The sequence below is a fragment of the Seriola dumerili genome, unplaced genomic scaffold, assembly GCF_002260705.1.
Source record: "Seriola dumerili isolate Sdu_G_001 unplaced genomic scaffold, Sdu_1.0 BDQW01000052.1, whole genome shotgun sequence".
Taxonomy (NCBI): domain Eukaryota; kingdom Metazoa; phylum Chordata; class Actinopteri; order Carangiformes; family Carangidae; genus Seriola; species Seriola dumerili.
In genome coordinates this window covers 10,617,721-10,641,314 of record NW_019174307.1, presented here as the reverse complement: position 1 = coordinate 10,641,314, position 23,594 = coordinate 10,617,721, and the positions used below count along the sequence as shown (strand labels likewise).

The window sequence follows — 23,594 nt, the reverse complement described above, 5'->3', positions numbered from 1 at the left end:
TGCAATATACAGTGTTTTGAATGATTGACTCAATAGCAAGGTTATTTTTTTCTTTCAAATACATCCCTTTTAGTTGTGAGTTACCGTTTCATTAAGACGACAATAAAACCTCACCTGAGTTTCTTCATCATATTCCTTGGGTTCATTTTATGTGTGAAGGGACTGGCGAGGGTTAACTGTGTATAAAGTAAAATATGTGCATGTGTGTCGCTCAGACCTGTGTGTGTCCCATGCTGGAGGCTGCTATCAAAGCCTGCTGTAGAGCTTTGTTCTTCAGAGCGCAGTCCTGCTGCTGCCCCTCAGCACTCCATTCCAGCTCCAGCAGGTACTGGATAATCTCTGGATGTCCTCGAAGAGCAGCATGGACCAGCGCACACTGGCCACTCTTATCCACATGATCAACCTGGCAGACACACAAGATTCTTGAGTTTTCCGGCACAGAGACACAGGAAATATGCCCAACACCTCGGGTGAACGTGCTGCATGTGTAAATAGCCGTGAACTACATACTGCAGCAAAGTGGCAAAACAAAGTCCATGCAGGTAAACGGCTTCAGACTAAAGACAACAAAGTACATTATCTCCAACTCTTTATTTTACAGACGAGGTTACGAAAGTAGACTTCTCACCTTGCCCCCCCTCTTGCAGAGCAGCATGACCAGCCCCAGGTGTCCCGCAGCAGCTGAGAAGCAGAGTGGGCTCATGCCATTTTCAGACACCACGTCTACACTGGCGCCAAACTCAAGCAGCAAGGAGGCAATTTCCTGGTGACCAAGGTGGCACTGGACGCAAAGCACCGGCGCGTTGTTCAGGACCTCTGTGCGGTAATTCACGTTGGCCCCACCCAGCATCAGCAGACGGCTCACCTTATCGTATAAATGAAAATGGACAGCTGGTGTTGGAACAATATTATCAAAGTACTACTGTAGCATTGGCAAAAAAAAATTGATTTTTTTTTCCATTTGGAGGCCGCCTTATTCAAAAGACAATAAAAGATGTATTTTAATGTTCATTTTAACTGAATTAAAGAGTAATGTATTTGCCAAAATGAAGCAGAAGACTACTATGCTGCAATTTCAAGGTGAAAATAAGGCTGTATTTAATCATGTGAATCCTTATGCACTCAGTATTCCTCTTGCAATTCCCCTGAGGTACCCTCAAAGGCAGATAAAACATTTACTCTGCACATTTACACACGGGCATTACTGTGATGGTTTCTATAAAAATTTAACAGATAGAACAAATAGAATTTAACAGCATGAGTTTGTAATTATAGACATACCACAACATCTTTGTGGGATAAACTATTTTCTAAGACCATAAAGTTTATCGGTTTAAGATTGGCAGATACTGTTTAAACTACATCTCAGAATTTAAAATACATTCGATTTTTCCTCTTGTAACTTGTTTCATTACAAAGGCTCATGATGCCACTAAATGAAGTGGTCACATTCTACTGAATGCAATTATTAAGTGTGTTATTCTCTTCCATGATGAGGAAATCAATAACAAATGTTTATTCAAACAGAACCACTGCGCCAAACGAGTATCTGACAACAGGAAATTAAACTGTGTGTTATTTGTTGGATCCTTTGTGGAATAAATTAACAGCAATTTTCAGTTTTTCTGAAAGGACAGAACAAGGTCATTTTGTAAGTGTCTCTCCGAGTGATATTATACATAATAACTCGCAAGCAGACATTGAGGATGACAGCAAGTGATGGAACACCACAGAAAGTCTAATGAAAAAGAAAAACGTAGGATAATTTGGCTTCAAGCTAGAATATTTCATTCGGACATAATGTCTTTTCCAGGCCAATGATTTTCTCACACTCGAAACATTACTGGAAGGTAGCACCCTGCAAAGTAGTACCAGCTCTACATTAACGTTTTTCAAATTAGTGTTATGAAAAGTTGGTTGGTAATTACAGAACCTCACCTGTATGAAGCAACAAATCATGAATAGACTACCAAAGGAGAAGTCTATCTGAATAACTGAATGAAGAATACAGTCAGTTAAATGACTTTCTGCCTGCCATTCATCTTGTTCTGACCTTTCAACTCCTCACATTTCCTATTTTCTTCATCCTGGCACACATTTCATCAGATATCTACTTCCCAATTTCCTCCAAACATTTTTAAATTTCCTTGTTGCCTAAATGAGTCTGAGAATGGCTGGCCAATATCTGACAAATAATTGGCCAATCACAGTATCTAACAAGGAACTGATTATATTAGTCTGGAAATTCAGCCACTAAATGTAAGTGATATGACAACAGACCACAGATTCAAACTAGATCTAACAGCTTTTTTCAAGTAACTTTTTTTTTTTTTCTTATTGGGTCCAAATAAGCGGTTGGCATCCAATGTGATACGATCCTGCCAACCATTGTTAATTCACTAATGTTACATGGTCTTTTATCACTGACACACTCTTTTCATTCAGTCTAGTCTAAATTCATCACTAACATAAGACACACACACACACACACACACACACACACACACACACACACACACACACACACACACACACACACACACACACACACACACACACACCCTAGATCTATAATTACCCTATACAGAGACAAGAGATACAAAGACATGTTCTTATTAATATCATATAAGCAACAAGGAATATGGGAAGTCTTGCAAGAAACACAGAAAGTGTTCTGAAAAGGTAAATGAATGGATGGTGGAATTTAGGATATGTGGACTACAAAAGGGAGTTGTTATGAAATGTTAAGAGAAAAAAAGGAAATGTGAGGAAATAGCAAATCCTGTGTGCTAAATAGAAAATGGATTAAAGAGCTAGGACTAATACAACAGGGTGAGAAGTTTAAGTATTTATATTCTTACAGTCCATTTTGATGATGTAACTCAGACTTATTATTTGTGTACTCATTTACATTTTCCCTGCCTTTTAATGACATTCGCTTTTGTCCTTACAGACGAGGTGGCCACAGATTGAGCTGAGGGCAAGAAAGGGTGATGCATCAGTCTAAGCCAATGACGATCTTTATGCTGCTTTTCATGGTGGCTTCAATTGCTGGTCTGTGCCAAGCTCACACAAGTATGAGTAAGGAACAGAGTGTGACATTTATTATAATTCATAACCTCATTGTCATCTGTGAAATTACAAAAAACATTCAGGGAGAGCATCTGATGATGTCACTAATCATACTTTGTATACTAATCATCATTAAATGTGATTTGAGAGTTTTAGGAAAATTATTTGGATTCTGAAGTGTATAGATTGTTGTTATAGGTTGTGTTTGTAACTGTGAGCTGTAACTCTAGATTATTTTAAATATCAAGCAATCTTTAGATTTCTTTGATTAATCAATTAACTATAAAGACTAAATATCTAAATGAAAGCCAAAAACATCAGTAAGTGTCCGTCATAAGTTCGCAGATACCAGAGTTACGACTTCTCATAAAAAACAATCAAAACAAACAGAAGATTACATTTATATTGACTGAAAACTAAGAATGCAAGCTTTTGCATTTGAGGGGTTGGAACCAGCAAAAATTTGGCGTTTAAAAATGATCATTAATTGATCTAAATTTTCATCATCAAATCAGCTGATGGGCAAATAGTTTCAGGTCCAAGTGACACAGAAAAGCTGGAGAACATCTTTACCTTGACATTGGGTGTGTAGAGGTTTCTCAGGGAGGCCAAAGCTGCAGAAAGGCCATCAGCACTGCAGCTGATCCACAAAGCCTGCAGCACACTGGATGACACACCTGTTTTCTTACTCAGGCCCTGCACACACACACACGTACACACACACATGCATATGAATGCATATATAACATCAATGAACCTGAGCTGCACAAGCTGTCGAGTCTCTCTTCACACCCCGTGGCTTATCCTCTGGTGAACCATAGTCACAATACAAAACTAAACAGAGAGTGAACAGCATGAAATTCCAAGAAGGGATGGATTTCAAACAAGGATTAATGTACAGAGCGCATATAGGTTCCATCGCTGTACCTTGAAGATGTGTGCTTTGAGGATATGATGTCCCAGCTCCATGGTCTGTTGACGATTCAGTTTACCCTCTTGGCGGGACAACATGAAAGCCATAAGAGCATGGCCGGTCCTGGGTTAGGAAACAACACAGAGGATGCTCAGCTGTACAGCAGAATAGGTAACAAATATAATGACAAAACGGGATTAGGAGACATACATTAATTCTTTTGTTGTGTATCTTAATATTCATAAAAAGTAAAGAAGTCTCAGCTGGCTTACAGCTTAATGATTAACTCTGGAAGGTAATTTTTTGTCATGTAAATCCACTGGTGCATCTGGAGTTCATCTGCCTCACTTAACATGAAAGCACTTGTTCATTCTGGTCATGAAGAGCACCTTGCCATTGTCGTAGAAAAGGCTGGGGAAGGGTGTAAAACCCCTGGGTTCTCCTTTCCTTCTTCACTCAGCCACTCTTGCACTAATTAATGTAGAACTTCATTAAAAGGACATGCATGATTGCAGATCACTTTGATCTGGTTAAAATTCTCTCTATTTGTGCCCAGGCCCAAACATAAGAGGCAGTACAGCAAGCTTTTGTGTGCATGTGCATTCCCTCTGCCAGACTCTTGAGCCTTTGTTTTTTTAATGACGCCGTTGGAAGGCTGTGAATGACCAGAATATGAAGCTCGGCTCAGGTCCATTTAAAGACACGACTGTGTGAGCAGAGGTGATACTGACGAGCGACAGGGAGGAAAAAAGCAAGCCAAAGTGACATCATCCAATTTATTAAGTGTGAATGACTGAGGCCTCTAATGCGGGTGAGGGGGCTCTATAATTTAGGTTAGGTAACACTACTAAAGTAGATAAGCCTGACTAACAGGCGAGAAGGGCACGGCTGGAAACAATGATCATTTTCTGCAGAGTGAAGTCTCCTTTTAATCTAAGTGGTAAAGATTCGGATGACAGCATACATTATGTAAAATGTTTAGGCCAAGATTTCCAAAGCTACAAAAAGTATTGTGTATAGTGCTGCAGTCTTTTTCCTTAAGACTGATTCGTAGCTCAATGTCCACTGTATAGTTTTAGTTAACAAGGTTGTAGTGGTAGGAATACATACTAATAGCATGACTTTAAACACAAACCCATGGGAATGATTTAACGCAATACATTTTTCCCACTAAACAGCTCAAATTAACAATTCACATCCAGGGTGACACAGTCAGAGCTTTGCATTTAAGAATTCAAGTATTCTGTCTACAGCAGAGATCTCTAACACATCAGCAGTGTCCTTGTATTGTCTTTGTTGTTTGCTAGTAACAGAATAAAAAGCTGCAATTTAGTGCATTATAAATTGGTTATTATGATTACAATAAATACTTGGAACTTCTCAATTTCCTCCCTGACTCAGAACTGAGTCACACTGCATTTATCATAAGAATATTCAACTTACTTTATACAAAGTCCTTCATGTCAGTTTACTTTGCCTGCAAGACAGCAGCTATGATTCACATATCATACTGAAGTCAAAACTTCAGGGACAAACAATATGATTATTTTTCCAAGACAAACCTCCTAAATTTTGAAAATCAAATTGACTGCTGTCATGTAATTATCATCATGACTTAATTTCTATTTTCCTATGGATTGTTTGAGGTCTGTTTGTGATGCATTCCAAGATACAAGTTCTAAGGCATAGATGCAATACTTGTCATGCCTGTAATAGCAGCCCATATTCCTAAAGGGAGAGCTACTGAGTTACTGCATTTTCTTACAAAGCAGGGGACTGACCTGGGGTCACAGAGGAAGTCTGTGCTCTCTCCATCAGCTCTCCACACCAGCCACTCTCTGAAGGAGGGGTGGCAAAACATGCGCGTCTTGTCCCGCCGTTTGATGAGGAAGCATGAGAGCAACTCCATGCGTTGTTGGAAGTCCTCCCATTGCAACTCCCCTTGGATGAAGCTGGCGTTGATGGCATGGAACAGCTGTTCGTCAGTCATGGGGTGCAGTGAGGCAAGCGCCACATTGAGGATAGGCAGTGAGCGCTCAAAGGCTGAATTGGTCATGAACTTCATATTGCACTGTAACTGGTAGAGCTCAGCCAGCGAGACGGGCACAACTTTGTAGCTGGAACTTTTGATCACCAGGTGACCTCTCTCAAACAGATCCAGGGTGAGTTTGAGATACAGGTAGGAACCCTGGCTGCGAGAGATCAGGTGGCTACTGAGCTTTCCAACTGTGATAGGATCGGCCTTGCCATTCAGGCTAATATTGTTCATGATATCTTTGCTGCCATTTATACGGTACTGGATATATGCATTGAGGTCGTTGCTTATCTCTTTGTTGTCAGAAAAGTCATCCAGGGAGATCTTGGAGAAGGGCAGAAGGCTGGTGATCTCCTATGGAAGAAACAAGATAAAACATAATGAATCCGTGGCATATGAGAAGTTATATTTGATGAACCATCCTGTTTAATTTCCTTCTCATCATAAAATAGCCTATAGTATTGAGAAAATGTCCCAATCAAATATCAATACCCACCATAACACTAAGTCATTTTCTAGTTAGCTTCTGCAGTATGAAATGTATCCCTTATTACCACGACAGACAAAAAGAAAAATTTGAAGAAAATGTTGCTTGTGTGTGATTACTATCAGAGTGTCTCTGAGCAGCAGGGGAGCAAACACGCTGAGCTATCAGGCCAAAGCAGACACTTTTTACTTTTGGAAATGTGGCTATGAGGAAAACAGGACTCAGAAAGTGAGTATTAAGAGGCAGGGGATGGATGGGATAGTGGCTAGGAGGTAAGCAGAGGTCTGAGCCGGAGCTCACATTTCAATCTATGTCCTGGGGGCCAGAGAAATCAATGCACCTTAATCCTCCCATCCTCTAGGCTGTCTGAGGCTAGAGAAACATTGCCTCAGTGAGATAACACTTTCGTCTTCATGGCAAGGTACAACAAACAAACAGATGCACGCACGCACGCGCTCACGCACACACACGCAAAACCGTGAGTCAATGTTATGTACTGATCATAATTCATAAGGTGGGTGAAGTGCTAGCAACACCTCACAGATGTGCAAGATATTAGTCTAGCAAGCAAAGGCCAATACTATGACACTTTCATGACACTTCTACTCACAAATATGGTTCTGTGGTTACAAACTGAGACATATATCTTTCATGGCTTCCTTTGCAGAAGGCTTCACCACTGCAATATTTATGGTTTGTCCTTTTTGATCTACAGCATGCCTTGCCTTCAGCTACTCAAGACAGTGTGACATGCAAAACTGATGAATGAGTTCAGAGGTTATAACGCAAATCCCCTCCAATTAAAATACTGCTTCAGTATGTCAATCAGAGCCCACCTACACTCCTCTCACAAAAACATTTTTAAACGAATTGCCTTGTGTGCAATCGACTGGCACATCCTTCCTCATCATAAACTGATATTATAATGACAAATTAATAGATGTGAATACAATATATTGATTTAGCACATCAGAGGACCTTGCCATACGCCAAAGTTTAATTTTGGCTTACAGTTTCAGCATAAAAACAAATGGGTTGAACTTGGCTTGTAGCGCACTTCTTACTCATAGACAGCAGCCTCTGGCTCCTGCCTGAGCATTAATAACTTGAGTTCTGGATACCAGTCAGTGACCTATCACATTATTATCCCAGGTTCAACGCTTCGTCCCGGTGAAAAGAAAATCAGCCATCGTTTGTCTCATCAGGCATGCCCAAGCCTCAGCTTTTGCCAGTGTGAGTTCAACATAGGCTTCGCACATCTCTATAACTCGTCGACCTAGTGTCACCAAGCTAGTCTGCTCAAAGAGATCGACTGCTCCTTCCCTGTCATGCAGTCTTGATTCCCGGGTCACTGATACTTCAATTCCTTCTTGAATGGTCCTGGATATGCTTGACAAAAATGACTCTGTAGAGAGTAGAGTATGGCAGCAGGGAGCAGTTCAGGAAGACCCCTCAAGTGTGATACTTGTCAAAATCTACAAGGTCTGATGTCAGTCAGCATGAGTATCAAGTAGTGGCAGCAGATCTGACTCATGGACTGTTGCTTTTTTTCCATTTGTCATTGTTATGTTCAACAATCGTATTGGGAGAATTCAGAACTGAAGATAACCTACTGCAAGAGCTGATTATAACGCTCTCTTTTAACATAAGCAGGTTAATTTGAAATATTTAATATGTCTCAACAATGATAATTCATTCTGCCATAGACCAAGAAATATATTTCTGGTAAGACAATACGAGCTCAGCACGTTTTTTTTTTTTATTAATGAGTTCTTCCTTACCAGTAAGTTGACCCGGACTGTGACGACCAGTTTAAGCCAGGAAGGGAACTTGGCAATGATCTTGGTGATAAAGGAGGCAATTGTGTCTCCGTAGTCAGGCTTATGAAACTCTGCTTCATTCAGCCCGTCTATCAAAATGATGTGGTCCTCCTCTGGAATCTTACGCTCTGGAAACATAAACAGAGTAAACAACAAAGGTGAGACAATGTGATAGCTCAAGTAATAGCTCAACTAAACTTCCCCGTGGTGAGAGCGCAGAGAAGTGCTTCATTTCAGTGCGGTAACTAAACACTGGTCCCTCCGTGGTGCAGTGAGACTGAGTAGTAAAGACCATTACTTAGATTCATCACCTAGTGCTACCACTTCACTTCCACTCTGTAAATATAAAGTTCATAATTTCAGGGGCAGCTGGTTGATCCACTCTGCGAAATTAGTGACAATATAAAAACACTTTCCCCTGTTCATTTTCAGTATATCCATAAGCATCTAAGTCTTATCTGACTTTCCTATAATGTTTGCAAGCTGTCTTTTTATGACACAGCAAATTAAATGGTTATTTAAGTTACATTACAGTTTTGGCAGTTATACAATTTGTTCAAAGCAACTTTTCAATTTTTTCCCACACACATGCTCAAGAAACAGAGCATGCCTACAAATATGACATTTTGAAATATAAATAATATTAATATTAACCGTGTGTTACCTTTTCGAAGGTTGGCTAGTGGCTCCAGGACCCCCCTCCGGAAGGCGGCCATTGGGTCCTGGACACAGGAGCGCAGACTGAGCATGCTCTGCAGGTGGGGCTCTTTCAGCAGCAGCTCCCGGTACGCACTGAGCTGGTGTGCTCTGCACAGCAGGGCTGCAATACTATGTACAAACTCTGGCACCAAGCAAGTGTATGTGTTATCGGCCTGGCAGTAGTGATATGCCACAACCTGGAACACAGAGGAGAGGGAGAAAAACATAAAGCTCAGGGTGACCTCAGACTTAATAAGAACTAAAAACATGTTGATGTCATAAATGAAGAGCGGAAATTAGTTCTGACTTTAGTAATGAATGAGTAGAGCTGGGAACATTCAAGAACTTCAAAGCCAATGGCCTTGTTGACTAAGGTTGTTGAACTGACTTTAGCCAGGTTGAGAACATATATGGCGGGACTGCATCATACGCTATCTGCATTCTGCCTAGTGTCAGCCGGTTTGAGCCCTTTATCCATTTGCTTCTCTCCTACTCTCTGAGCTCACATACACAGTATTTTAATACAGCTGAATTTCCAATAAAGCTCTTCAAGCCATCTCCAAGCTGCTGCCCTGCACTGCTAAAATCCTGATTTTATAACCGAGATGTCATCTGACAAAATCACCAAACACTTCTACCGAGTAGGGTTAGGGTTGGTCAGTCACTCAGTTACATTTATTGAGCTGGCCCACAGTCTTGCCATCCAGCCAAAAAGGAAACAGTGGATCCCAGGTGGACTTCTAAAAGGAGGATCTTCTGTGTCTGAGCAGGTTGCTGCAGTGTTCCGAAGAGGTCCAATTTAGAAGGAAAAAGCAGGGATGGGGAAGAAGGAAAGAGAAATGCCCTGGGGATGTATGACTCTGTTCTAATTACAGAGCAACCTGGAGGAGCTGACACACTTCCAGGGGCAGCAGGAGGGGGAGCAGGTGACCTCTTCCTCTGCTGGCTATACCTGCCTAATGCTCCATTAACAGTGATGATCAGCTTCTGGAAAAGCCTAAAGCCAAAATTATAACTTAACAGAGATGGAAAAAGTGTATTTTGCTTTAAAATGTTTCAGGCCAAACATTGTTCTAAGCTTTACCACTGTGATATTTGAAGGCGTATTCATATTTCTTTTTTTGTAATGGCGGAAATATAAACCTCTGACATGCCGTTAGGTCATATCCGATAAGGTGCCACAGAGGGCTTGGTCCAAAGTGGGTTGCTGTGGCAGGAGAAGGACTAGAGACAGAGACATCGTGTCCATTTTGGGAGTACCATGGTGGGTTTTGGTTCAAATGTCGGTGAAACCTACCTGATAATTACACTAAATTGCAATTCTACTGAAATAACAAACATTTTGACAATGATCTACACATTTAAACCAAGGCTACAAATAAACAGTAAACTCCACTCCACACCAATCCAGAGCCTAGTGATGGCGGTGCTCAATAAGAATGACTGTAATTCAAAAAAGGAATTTGCAATCTCTTTTTGGAGCATTGTCAGTGGTGCATCTCACCCCTTTTTACCGCCACACCTTCAACAACTAAATGTCTCCAGAAGTGTGTTCTTTATAAAAGCGACAAAATTATGTGTCTCTGCAAAGTTAATGTGGTAGTCATTCAGAAAAGTTATTTAGGCAAATGGAAATATACCAGTGAAGGAAGAAAGTTATCAAAAGTTTCCAGAAGTAGAGAATACAGATTTAAATCCATGGAATTAAATCAGCTCTACATATAATAATAAAGAACAGACATAAAAGTGAGAGAATAGGAACTAAATTAAACATAAACAACCCAAAAAGTAACAGAGCAACTGATTCCTTAATCCTTATGAAAAGATAAGGAAATATTGCATTACACTGGGGGATTTGGTTTTATTTGTACTTTGTTTGTTTTTTTAAGCTATGATGGAAAACCAGCCAAGTTTCCTGGATTAATCGTGTTATGCACAAAAAACAGAGATGTGATGGGGTGGTTTACCTTAAAAAAATAAAAACAATATCCATCTCAAACACTGGGTAATGGGCAAAGACTGTGGAACACTTCTCTCTTGGGCCATTTTATGCGTCAAACAAATTGAGGGCAACAGATGGGAGCTGTGAAATTATGTTCAGTCAATACAGTAAATTAAAGTTACCTGCCGTTTGTATCAATACAATAACTCTATATTAGCAGCTGCAAAGAAGACTGCAGTGATATTTATCATGGTGTACAAGTCATGCAGATTACTGCCTCATCAATGAGCAATAAGAATCTCAACAACTGATAATGCAACACTCTGCAGAGCACCTGCAGTACTTCATCTACCGGCACCACATGAATTTACTGTTGAAAAAACAATTCCTAAAAATGTGTTCATGTCAGAGGAGGAATGAATAAAACTTGTGATAAACCATAAAATGTAATGGCCTCAGTGTCCTGTGAGACCATTTTTAAATCAATGATTAAAAAGAACAGACAGAATTTAACAGAAGCAGCGCCGTGTTGCATCAGTATTCAGACATCACAGGAACAGGGCGCTTGTGAAAAAGCCTGTTGGAAACACTTTTCACAAAAATTGGCTTGAGGGATACTGTTTAGGATATTCAGATGAGCCTTAGTAGCATACAGTCTGTTGGTCTGGTGCATGAACTTTGGCAGTCACAGTGACACAGCTCAGCTTCAGTGTTAAACCCTGAAGGTGTTAGAGGGATACCTAACAACCCACCATCAGAAAGCTATTCAACTATGAATGCTGTATTGTGAATCCAAAATTATCTCTGAATCACTGTGATCCCACATCTTCATTATTGAAACTCTTCACAGGCAAAGGAATGCAAGCTATTATATGTCTGGGAGTTCCAGTCTTCTTAAAGTTTTTACAAAATGTATTGAATGTGCAGGTTTGGCATATTAAGCAGCCAATCAATGTTGAGCACCCAGGAAACCAGAAGAGTTTCTGCCACTAAAATGATTTCAGAATGCTGAAAACAAAAAAGATCAGATGTTTTGATAAGAAAGTGATTGACAAAAGTAAACCACCATTGCAGTTTTAATAGTAGCATCCCAAGATATAGAGCTAATAATTATAAAACTAAGAGACAGCTGCCAGCAGCAATTCCATGGACCACGCCAGAGAGCATCACAATGAACATTTCAGACGCAGGTGCAGTAACGAGCTGTCTGCCCACTGAACATTCTGATCATAATTTGAGAAAGCATTGCAGAAATTTGGTCCAACTCATGTTTGTTACTTTGCTGCTAACTCTGTCACAGACAAGTGGTCGACAACAATGAGGAGAGTGTGAGTGACTGAAATGCAGAAACATTAAAACATCATAACTGGTCAGATATCCAGACTGTCACGCAGAGTGAAAGGTGGGGACTAACAATAATCAATAGGTGTTCATTTGTTGCTTGGTCCACCAATAACTGTTTACTTCTAACCGTCAATGTCAATGAAGGCCTTTGTAGATTATGTTTGAAATAATAGGATGCAGGGTACCCGCCTTAACCCCTAGTTGGACGAGGGGTTAAGGCGCCTGCCATGAACTACAATGTTCCTGATTTGCATCCTGCTGGTAACCTTTGTAGCATGTCATTCCCCATATTGTTGCCTGTCATCTCTCTACTGTCGACCGTCCAATAAAGGCTTAAAATGCTCAAAAAGAATTCATATGCTTGTATGGTACACTGTGCACAGCAAATAACGAAAAGCTTTTAAAAGTTATGTACTCTCTTTGATGTCTATCTAATGTAAAAAACTAGAATGGCCCTCAGTAGAGTGCATACCTCTGCCAAGGCCAAACAATAATTCACAAGTCTGGGAGAGCAGATTATTGTCTGGATCCGAACTAAATTATATGAAGTCATAGATTTCAACAGTACTAATAGGTCTGATTTGTCACATCAAGATCTATGCATTATTTCCTGAGAAATGGTCAAAATTTTGAAAATGTCTTATCCCGCAATGTTAAGGAAGTGAAGAAAAAATTCTTGTATCCATCCCTCCATCAAGTTTGGTACAAAATGGTTTATACTTTTGCGTAATCCTGCTGACTAACTAACAAGCAAACAAAAACAAAGACAAGGGTGAAAACATAACTTCCTTGGTGGAGGTAACAAAAGACTCTTAGAGGTGTGACATTTAGGACAATATTTCTCCCTGAAGTTATTCTGCCTATACTCTTGGAGTGTTCCCATGGCAGCGCAGAGACCCTGTGGGGGTCTTCACCATTCACAATGCAAATGCCTTCCATCTGAGAGCTAAAAGGGCGTGCTAAAGACCAACAGCCAAAGTTTTCTATGTCCCCACATCCTCAGTCATACTGCAGTACTGCTGCGGACACTAAAACTGAACTCGTTTTTTATGGCCATGTCTTTAACTAACCGCTTCTCAAGTCAAACAAACCTGTAATATTAAAGGTCTTTGACAGGCCTATGGTGGAACTGTCTTTCATACTCTCAGCAGATTGCTGAAGATTTTCCATATTTCATAGGCTGAATATCAAACAAATTAACATAAACAACCATAAATCATATACACATATAAACGCATATGAACATAAATCAACTGAGCTGAGCCAGTATCAGTTTCCTGCAGGACGCCTCATACATACTAAAAGCAATTCTGCACACCACTAGCATCTTTGCAATGAGGGATTATCAATGGTGAGAAAGAAAGACAAGAAAGGAAGATATATACTGTTGAAGAAAGGAGACCCAGTTTATCAATTAATGTGCGCCATAGACATCAGATCCAAATGCACCCGTTTAAATAATGACTCACCACCACTACCATTAATTGTCTCTCAGGGGTCAGCTGCAATCAGTCCACACATTCATTTAGATGTTTATTTTTGAAGACAGTTCATCATCGTTTTTTTTTTAATGCCGAGGTCTTGGCGGAAGTCATACCTTTGCAGCCAGACGTTTGACGGCCACCTCCCTGCGCTGCTGCATCTCAGGGGTCCCTGGGCAACTGTTGGACCTCAGTGTGTTGGTAGCACTAGAGGGTGGCGTGGGCTGTGGAGGTTGACTGAGGGGAAGTTCTGTGCTTGGTCCCCCACCACCTGGCAGAAACAGTATGAGTGTATGTCATATGACATATATTTTAAGTGTATAAATTGATCATTATTGGATGTTGAAAAGGCACATTACCAGGCAGTTTAGGCACTATTTAACAGAAGTTGGAAAGAGTTTTGATATTCATAGTGTCAGTGAATATACTCATTCTATTTCTACACTCTGCAAGCAAATATCAAATACCAAATATCAATACACACAACTTGCAACTAATGTAGTTCTCACATACAAAGATTGAAATTAATTACTTTTTGGGGAGGCACTGGGACTGTTGGAGGCAATCTGACGCATGCGGCCTCCATGGCAGCTCAGTGCCACCAGCCGGGAGATTATGGCTGTCTTCCCATAGCCCACACTGCCCACCACTACAGCGCCGTGGTTCTCTGTGGATTCGCTGGCTTTCAGGACATCTTCCAGCTGCTGAAAGAGCCAATCTCGGCCCACGAACACAGAGTCTGTGGTGATGCTGGGCACCTCAAACAACAAGGGTTTGAGCATGATGTCCACAGGTTTGTAGGGAGAAAAACGAGCTGAGGAAAAGGGAGAGGAGACAAAACAAATCAGAATTATAATTGTGTCATTATTGTTCTCACAAAAACAAAATATGCGATGTCAAAGATACTGCTTTTTTTCAGACAAAGTTACTAAGGATACCGATTACTGACATGATTATGTCATGTTAGAACATCAACCATTTCACTGTAAGCTCTTCTGTGGCTTCTCAATGATGTGTCACGTAACTCTACATCAGATGTTAAGGAAAGGTTATCATCTGAATAGTTTTCTCCTTCCATGTACATCAAAAACGAGAACACTGTGGTCTTGAACATGTCCTTTTTCATTGTCTGCTTTAGATTGATTGAATGTTACTTTAAAAGCAATCACAATGTAACTGGGCTGGAGAGAGGATTCTCTGTCCATTCCACTTAAACAGTAATTTAATCTCAGAACACTTGTTCACTCAAGATCTAAGCTCCGCTCCTCTCTACTAATACTTGTACCAATACAACTACTAATAGTACTGCTACTGCTTTTACAGCTATTGCTCATGCTACTGCTGATAGTTAAACTTACTGCTATTATTGCTACTACTCTTTTTTTAAAAAGAAGCATACTTTAATTAATTAGTTTCATCTTAATAATCTCTTAAATTTCTGTTTGCAGATTTCAACAATTTCTGATTTGTTATTTTTTTGTTCTCCCTCAAACATCTTGGATGTTTAACTTTCCATGAATGTACTAATACTTTTCAGCCCCTGCGCCAAACTCCATTACCACATGCCAATAACTACATCGCCATGATGGATTACTTACTTTAAATACATTTTTATCTCTGCAAGTTATTTTTATACTGTGCAACATACTTGAAATACTTGAAATAAATCAAAAGTACCAGCTGCTTGGACAAGGAGAAAATTGATTTATTAATCATTCTACTTTGGAAAGGTGGTTGGCAGGGCTCCTAAACATACAGGATGTTGAGTTAATATGACAAGGAATGCAATACCACCAGCACATTCTTTAAAATAACTATTACAGGTTCTTCAATGAAATGACTGTCAGCATATTTCACATTTAAGATGATGTCTGAGTGTATATTTGAAGTTGTCTTCATTGTGATTTTATCTTAATGGCACAGAAACGTTTGCATAACACAGTTAGATATACACATAAATGTGGGTTTCAATAAATATAGCTACAGAACATTCTTTTGGTCAACTGCTTCCAAAGATTGCCAAAATACTTTTGACCTGACTGACTATAACTCTTGCCCACACTCCCGTCTCTACTACAAAAAACACAAAACTCATTTCTACAACAGTTCATTGCTGTAACAGTGAGTTGCACACAGCTGTTTTCTGTCTTTGGTAATAATGTATGTATCTATCTAATGTGATCTATGTATACATATAGAACATGAAGTCAGTCTGTACAGACATGGACTGTCTGTTCCTCAGTAATGATTTACCATCCACAGGGATATAAAATTAACATGATGCTGCTGTAACAACTTCATGCTTCAGGAGGTGTGGAAAAGGAAGTAGACGTTTTCAAAAGAGGGTTAAACAGTTTGAGTATCTAATGATGTTGTATTAAATTATTCATGTTCTCATCAAATATTCACTCTGTGGGATTTCTCACAGTTAGACAGAGGATTCAAAACATATAACCAAGAAATAGGCGGGTGAACCAAGGAATCTTTACATGATTTTATCTGTAAAGCTAAGGAACAACCTAATTCTTCCAACATGTGTACTGATAGTTCAGCATTAATAGCACCTCAGTGAGGCAATGTTTACATTGCATAATGCATTAGCATTTGGACAACTTTGCTTTTGGCTCTGAATTCAAACACATTGGATTTGAAATTAAACAGTGATTTTGTGAATTTAGTAAGTGTTGACTTGGAGCATTAATTTGAAGATGTTTACATCAACCTTGGATCAACCGTGTTTGAATTTGTATTTTTATACATAATTGTGAATGGTATGAAGAGCAACAATTCCTAAACTGTCAATTCAATGTGAATATGAAAACCTCAAACATCATTACAGCTGAAACATAGCACTCTAACCTCATAATAGTTATCATTTATGTGTCATCATGTGCTGGGGTAGAACCAGAACAATGAAAAAGATGTCACTGTCCATATCAACATACTAATCTTGACATCTTACAATCTGCTGACAGTAACTACAAATAGGTAAATTAAAAACACAAATGCAAAACAAGAGAACTAGCTGATAAATATCTCAGCTGGTGTTTGTTTCCCAGCAATAACACATACTGTAGTCACCTTTAGAGTCCTGAGGTGGCCTTCCTCCTGTATTGTGCCAGGGTAGGCGAATGGATGTCCGCAGGGGGGTGTTGCGCTGTTCATCAAGAAAGCTCAGGTCTTCCAGCTTTGTGGAACTGGTTGCTGGGGACAGAGAGATAGACAGAAAAAAGAGAAAGTGAAGCAGACACATTTTCAGTGTATTTGACACTACAACGTTAAGAGTAAGATTTTGTGGCACATTTGGCATCTCTGAGTGGAGATGAGTGAAGAGGAGTGAAGACAGCGCGCTCTGATATTTGTAGCTTGCTTGAGGCAGTGAATGCAGGTACCAGTATTCTGTAGCAGTATCCATAAGACATCTCAGACCTGCTGCCTCTTTTTCTTTGATTTGAGCTGACAGTTACACACAATATAGCATTGAGAGGTCTGCCCCTGCCCTTTAATGCAGAACAGACCACGGTAATTGTAAGTCAATGCACAACCATTCAAGAACAAGGCCAAATAATGTGATGCATTAAAAAACACTATCCATATTACTGTTGACATTAAACTTGGTTTGGAGAAAAGAAAAATGTTCTACTACAGGTTAAACCTTCAATGTCTTAAAATATAATGGACCCAGAAAAAAATTTGGATGTTTGAAGTTACATTGCATCCAGATTTTGTTTTATTAAAGTCATCATTTCGCAGCAGAAGGAGAAGACTTCTCAAAGCAGATGTTTTCAACCCAAAATGGATGATGTGTCCTTCTGAAACTGAATTCTGCAGATGAACTACTTGATGAGCCACTGATGACAAAGCAATTTGACTACCTGTTTGAAACATGGCCTGCAAGCATGATAAAGGATGTGCATAAGTGCAACTAGGTCTCTCTTTCAACTGCTGTTCACTGCTCAACAATGCAATCTCCATGGTGATCTATGCTCTCTTGGCCCTGCTGAAGAGCAGAATCAAGGTTGCTTCTTTCTACTTTATCAGCAGCCTCAGCTGTGAGAGACTGTCACCAACACTCAACTGTTCTCTTCCCTCCCTCACTTGGTCGCTAACTTACTCTCTGGAATGTCCCACTAATTAAAACCGGTCTGCTGACAACAGAGTAACGGAAAACTGCCATCAATAAAGCGTTGATGGGAATAAAAGAAGGCCTTGATGGTTACTTTTACTGCAGTGAATGGTGTTTTCACAAGAAAATATAGAGGACAAAGTAGAACTTGCAACAAAGAAAAACATCAACAAAGGTAAACACACATATTGCAAAGTTAGTCAGTGCAGAGCAATACAGCACGAACACTTGAGCGAATCTGATCCTAAAGCTAAACTAAACAGCTACTTACATCCAAAAGCAGAGCCTGGAAGGACAATGGGAATTCTCAAAGCCCTCCCCTTGTCCCCAGCGTGGAATAGATTTGGGCAGGCATACAGGCAAGTAGGCAGGGTGCAGACCCTCAGCTAAATCTGTGGAGAGTGCTCCCAGTGGATGAGCTCACCGAGGGCACAAAAAAAACGATTCCTCTGCCCCAATGCTCCCATGCAGGCACACTGGCAGCATTCAGCTGCTGAGCTGAGGGCTTGGCTGCCCCCTCTCTAGTGCTCAGCCAGTCACAGCATCCAGGCACTCACTAAATGAATACAGAGGAGTGTCACCCTCTCTGCACTCACTATACACATGCATAGACTTCTGTCTGCATGCATTTGCACACACACACACACACACACACACACACACACACACAAAATTTGGTAAGCAAGCAGCAGAGGGTGAAAAGGGAGTGAATTAGAGGAAATATAAATGGAAAACCAAGAAATTTATTCTCCAGTGGGTGATTACAGTTTATAATGGGCAGCTACTGTCGTATTAATCAATGATCCTGGCTGAAGTGTGTGTGTGTGTGTGTGTGTGTGTGTGGGGGGGGGCAAGACAGATGTGGTAACAGAGGTGGAGAGAGGGAGGATGGACAGGGAATCTACTCTATGCAGCAAATTGCCACTAAAGCCCACTACTAACATCAGCAGAGCACAAAAAGACATCTTTTTTTTCCCTTCAGATCTTTTCACGATTTCTGTAGAGGAGAAAGCTAAAGCCACATTGAACATTATTCAACACACGGCTCATCTTTTCCCCCAGTGGTCCAATAAGTAAAGACTGAGAGTAATACTCACTTTGACTTAAGTAATTTAAATGCACACACTATTCCTATCTGTGGTATTGCATCCTTCACCATAACCATTTTCCCTTTTTGTTAAGTCATATCTCTTGTTATCCACAGTTCTATCAAGGCCAAGAATTCCCCTAGGATGTCTTCACATCCCTCCAATCCCCCTCTTCAATTCTTTTTTACCTCCAGTCTCTGGATTCCCCCCTATTCTTGTACACCGCTACTCATTGATAAAACACACATATGATACCTTGAAGTCTGTGCTTGAAGTGACTTTGAAGCTGCCCAAATGTGTATTCTGATGAAAATGGGATTCTTTTTTTTTTTTTTTTTTACCTCAGGCAGGTCTGCCCTTTGAAACCTTCTCTTCTGTGTTTCCCATGACAGAACAGAGAAAAGGGCCAAGCTCCTCTGCTCCAACCACTGCCCCCCCTCTCTTTATGTCCCTAACTTGGCTCCGGTTCTCCTCTTTACCAATGGATACAATCAGTACTCTCATCACCTGGACCACTGTCTTGCCTTTTCAAGACAGTGCAGAGTTCATTGTGTGACATTGTATGAGTGAGGATGAAAGACAGTTTGATTAATGAAAACATTCTTGGCAAATGCTTTCGCTTTCGTCCGTCTTGCGCCGGTCCAAGAATTTCACCTCTAGTGGCACAATACGATGCTGGAAGTTCTGTGAATTACCTCTAAAATAAGAGGCAAAATATTTGGCTGCTATAACACAGATGGAAGTCTTATTACCACTGTGATGAGTTTGGGCGATAGGACCAAATTATTACTGTGATAATTATCACAGCCTAATCCTCATCAATTAGTTACAACATTTAGCTAAGTATTTAAATATCACACAGTAAAGTAAAGTAAGTAAGCTCATTAGCGGTTATATGAGAACTTTGACCCTGGAAATCTTGATATATGGAAATTATATGGAAAAATGAAATCAAATGGAGACAAACTGTTAAAATATATACTTCATTATTACCCACCCATCCCTAGTGAATCCTCTGTTCTAAACACCTTAACATCACCTCTACCTCCAGCCCTCCTCTGACCTGTTAAGTCAAAATCCCTTTTGCTTAAGACGAGTAAGTGCTAAGTGGAAATTAGGTGGCCTGCATGCAAATTTGGCTTGTTACCATGGAAACTTTAAAATTCCTCTGGTTGCAATAGACCACTTTCTTGATCAAAGGTGAAAAATTAATATGTTGAAGAAAGTTTCAATTCCTGCACACTGCCAGCACTGACTTCAGTCACTATTTTCTTGTTATAAAGCTTGGTAGAAGGAATTATGATTGTGAAGAATTATGATTTCTTTTCGAGTTTATCAAATTTACAATGCTGCACTTTGAATTTTAAACTGTTTCCCACTGTGGGATGCACAGGAGACTTTCTTTCTTACCCTTAGATAAGCTTACCTCCATCACTAGTTTTGGCAGACCCTGCCCTCAGTGGGGCCACTGTCAACTGTAACCTTAACCATCTATAATCTGAACACAAACAACCTTTTGAATGGTGAAACTTGTTGAGAGTGGTGCAAAGCCTAGGAGTACAGACTACCTGAGATATTCAACTCAGCGTAGAGAAAGCCCACAGACCCACAGCTGTTGATGGCCATATCAGAACCAAATATGATTAGATCAAACAAGCAGCTTGTTACTTTGATTTGATACAAGAATCTCGAAGAAATAGAAGACGAGGAAGAGTGTACAGCCAAGCTCCTAATATCAGCATGCTAACACATTCACAATGGGAATACCAACAAGCTCATGTTTAGCAGATAAATGTTTACCAAGTTCTCCGTGTCAGTTTAGCATTTTACCATGTCTGATATCTCCTAATTAGTGCTAACAACAAAGCATAGCTGAGGCTGAAAGGAATGCTATTAGTTTACTAAGTATTTGGTAAAGAACCACATGGCTGAACAAAATTAAAGTTTGATCTGATAATGGCAACACATAAGAAGTTATCGCCAAAGTAATTACAAATCATGCTATGGGGAATATTTAGATCTTTATCAAATTTCAATATTTTAAAGTTTCATTGCTAAAAAAGCATATAATTATAAAATAACTTCACTGCACTGTACAAGCTTAGGAGCACAATAAAGGGCGTGAAGTATATTTTCTCCACAGAAACTGCAGGCACAACTTGAAACACAGGTCAGGTCATACCTAACTACCTGTGCCAAGAGCTATAACCAGGAAGAAGAGAGACCTTGGACATTAGGATATTCATGCAGTCATAACAGTTGCATAGTTCCTTAACAGCTATTGCATAATTCTCAATAGTGATGTGCTGTTAATCAAACTTAGACAAATGGCTCTGTTGTGGCAGAGAGTAGTGAGTTAAGGCTCTGTCCCTCTGAGATTGGGCATTTGGCAAGTTCTGATCCTTCACTGGAGTGTCACTGTGCAGAATTTAACACGGCTCCTCAAAACTCAAGCAGATTGATCGCTGCAACGGTTTTTGTTTTGCTCCTGCTGTGACAGAGTGGCTCTTCAGAGCTCTCTGAAAGTGGACATTTTAAAAGATGTGGCTGTGACCTTTTGAGAGAGCTCAAGGATATGAATGGGTTATCTGTTTTCTCTTTGCTTTCTTTTCAATCTCTGGTCTCAACAGATCAATGACTACATAAAGCCAGGGGCAGAATTGAATATCCATGGCTACCTAAAGAAATCAATGCAGACATGTCTTCAATCAGGTTGCAAAAATTACAGCAGGCGATACTGTCTTAAAAACTACCAGAGAACACATAAGCTTACAGCATATTAGATGAAAAAGTTACATCATACCTTCTTGCTCCATAACTACAAAGAGACTACAGTATTATCAAATTTAAAAAAGCCATAACTCGTCTTTGTGCAGCAGTACTGCACAAGTTCGAAAGGCATGATTTTGTAATTTGAGAAAATTACTGTCTGACCTTTGCAAACATTTCTGAGATTGTGTCTTCCTAATAAAACACAGATGTGAGCTCATGATTACTCAAACCTTACCTTGTCCAGCGTTTTGAAAGAGAAACAACAAATCCTAGGATTTGCTTTTCAACACTCCAGAGACTTAGCTGAGGACAGAGTCTAACAAAACATCTTGGATCCATTATCACTGGTGAAGGTATCACAGAGCGTGAGTTTGGCCAGAGGAACAGAGGACTTTGGAGTACACACAAACAATGAGTGTGTACTGTACCACCATGGCTCAGACCACAAAGCTTTGCTGAATAGCTAAACACCACAGAGGCACTGTAGCACCATTCCTCAGCCACAGTGACCCTAACTCAGTCTCCCTGTCTCAGTAACCCAACCACAAGCGGCTCAAGCTAAGATTTCAAAATCATGGAATTCCAGTGGCCAGAATTAATACAACCCTTTGACTCTGTAAGCCTTTTTTTTTTTTTTAAAAAGCTTAACTTGAATGACTCAAAATAGAATTCTTATTACCTTAGTATAATGAGGAGTAAGGGTGGCAGAGAGTGCAAGACACAAGGGATGAAATTTTGCTCAAACCATGTGTTCATAGATTCAACTTCTGACACAAGTGTCAATTTGGGCAAAAGGTTAGTGTTGTTAATGTGCTGACCAGGCACTTGAAGAAACGACCATACAGGCTAAATCCAACATGCCATCAATTGCAAGATTTGTTTTCATATTCTAAAATCCTGGATTGCAAGAAACAATAAGGAAACCACAGCCGTGAAACAAATTATGTTACCGCTTGTAACTACTGTGGAGCCTGAAATGTGAGGGCAACACTATTGAGAATAAAATCATGAAACATGTTTTAAAGTCTCATCTCTCTGCCATTTTAGTTATTCTTTGGCGAATTTTTCACCTAATCTGGTTTCATTTATTTGGTGGTTATACAACTGTGACTGATAGTCACTGAATTGAAGTGATTTATAATATTATACCATACTGAAAAGAAACAAGATTTGGTCTTGAATAGGATATCAATGAATGAAACACATGAACCAAACTGAATCATTATTAAGACAGAAATTTATTACATTAGTAAAAAATGTTGGTTGAGAGCTGTCTCGGTAGGCTTTAAATACGCCGCTGTAGAAAAAAGGACTGCATCGCACTATGATGCATACAGAGTGAGCAAGTAAAAGATTTTCCCAGAGAGGTTCTCTGGAAACACAAAGAAGCCCAGGAAAAAATGCCATTCACATTTCTTTCAGGCTGCCACACAACCCTTACCTGAGGTCAGCTATGAACTTTAAAACAGGGTGTATTTTGATGAGATGGATGATAAATATCTGCAGGGCGAGCTGGGGTTGCCGTTGTGACAACTTTTTAAACGCTGCCTTAAAAGATATTTTCGATGAGGAATGGTGGCCAAGGCACTTTACCTTCTTAGACTAACAGCAAAAGATACAATTAAAAACTGCTCCTAAAGAGGCATCTGAATTCAGCCCCGTCTGCTGTGACAGATGGTGTGTGCCAATATTTGTTTGATTTGCCACAGCGCATGTAGTTTCCACTGTAGCCCAAGGAGAAGCTAGCCACAGTGTGAGAGTGTGTGTAGGTGTGTTCACCAAGGCAGTGCAAATGACACTTGTCGGTAATATGCC

At 40.0% G+C, this 23,594-nt stretch overlaps 1 protein-coding gene across 1 annotated transcript in view; it reads right to left on the bottom strand.

Annotated features, from left to right (window-relative positions):
- tanc1 (tetratricopeptide repeat, ankyrin repeat and coiled-coil containing 1) overlaps positions 1 to 23,594 on the bottom strand; it is an 85,107-nt gene that overhangs the window by 12,522 nt on the left and 48,991 nt on the right. Inside the window, exons 7-16 of the mRNA XM_022741371.1 lie at positions 16,875 to 16,997; positions 14,326 to 14,607; positions 13,910 to 14,064; positions 8,992 to 9,223; positions 8,289 to 8,455; positions 5,767 to 6,374; positions 4,000 to 4,108; positions 3,646 to 3,768; positions 629 to 865; positions 218 to 403 (exon numbers count right to left, since the gene is read on the bottom strand). Of these exons, the coding sequence (XP_022597092.1) occupies positions 218 to 403; positions 629 to 865; positions 3,646 to 3,768; positions 4,000 to 4,108; positions 5,767 to 6,374; positions 8,289 to 8,455; positions 8,992 to 9,223; positions 13,910 to 14,064; positions 14,326 to 14,607; positions 16,875 to 16,997 (2,222 nt within the window). The remainder of the gene's footprint in view (positions 1 to 217; positions 404 to 628; positions 866 to 3,645; positions 3,769 to 3,999; positions 4,109 to 5,766; positions 6,375 to 8,288; positions 8,456 to 8,991; positions 9,224 to 13,909; positions 14,065 to 14,325; positions 14,608 to 16,874; positions 16,998 to 23,594) is intronic.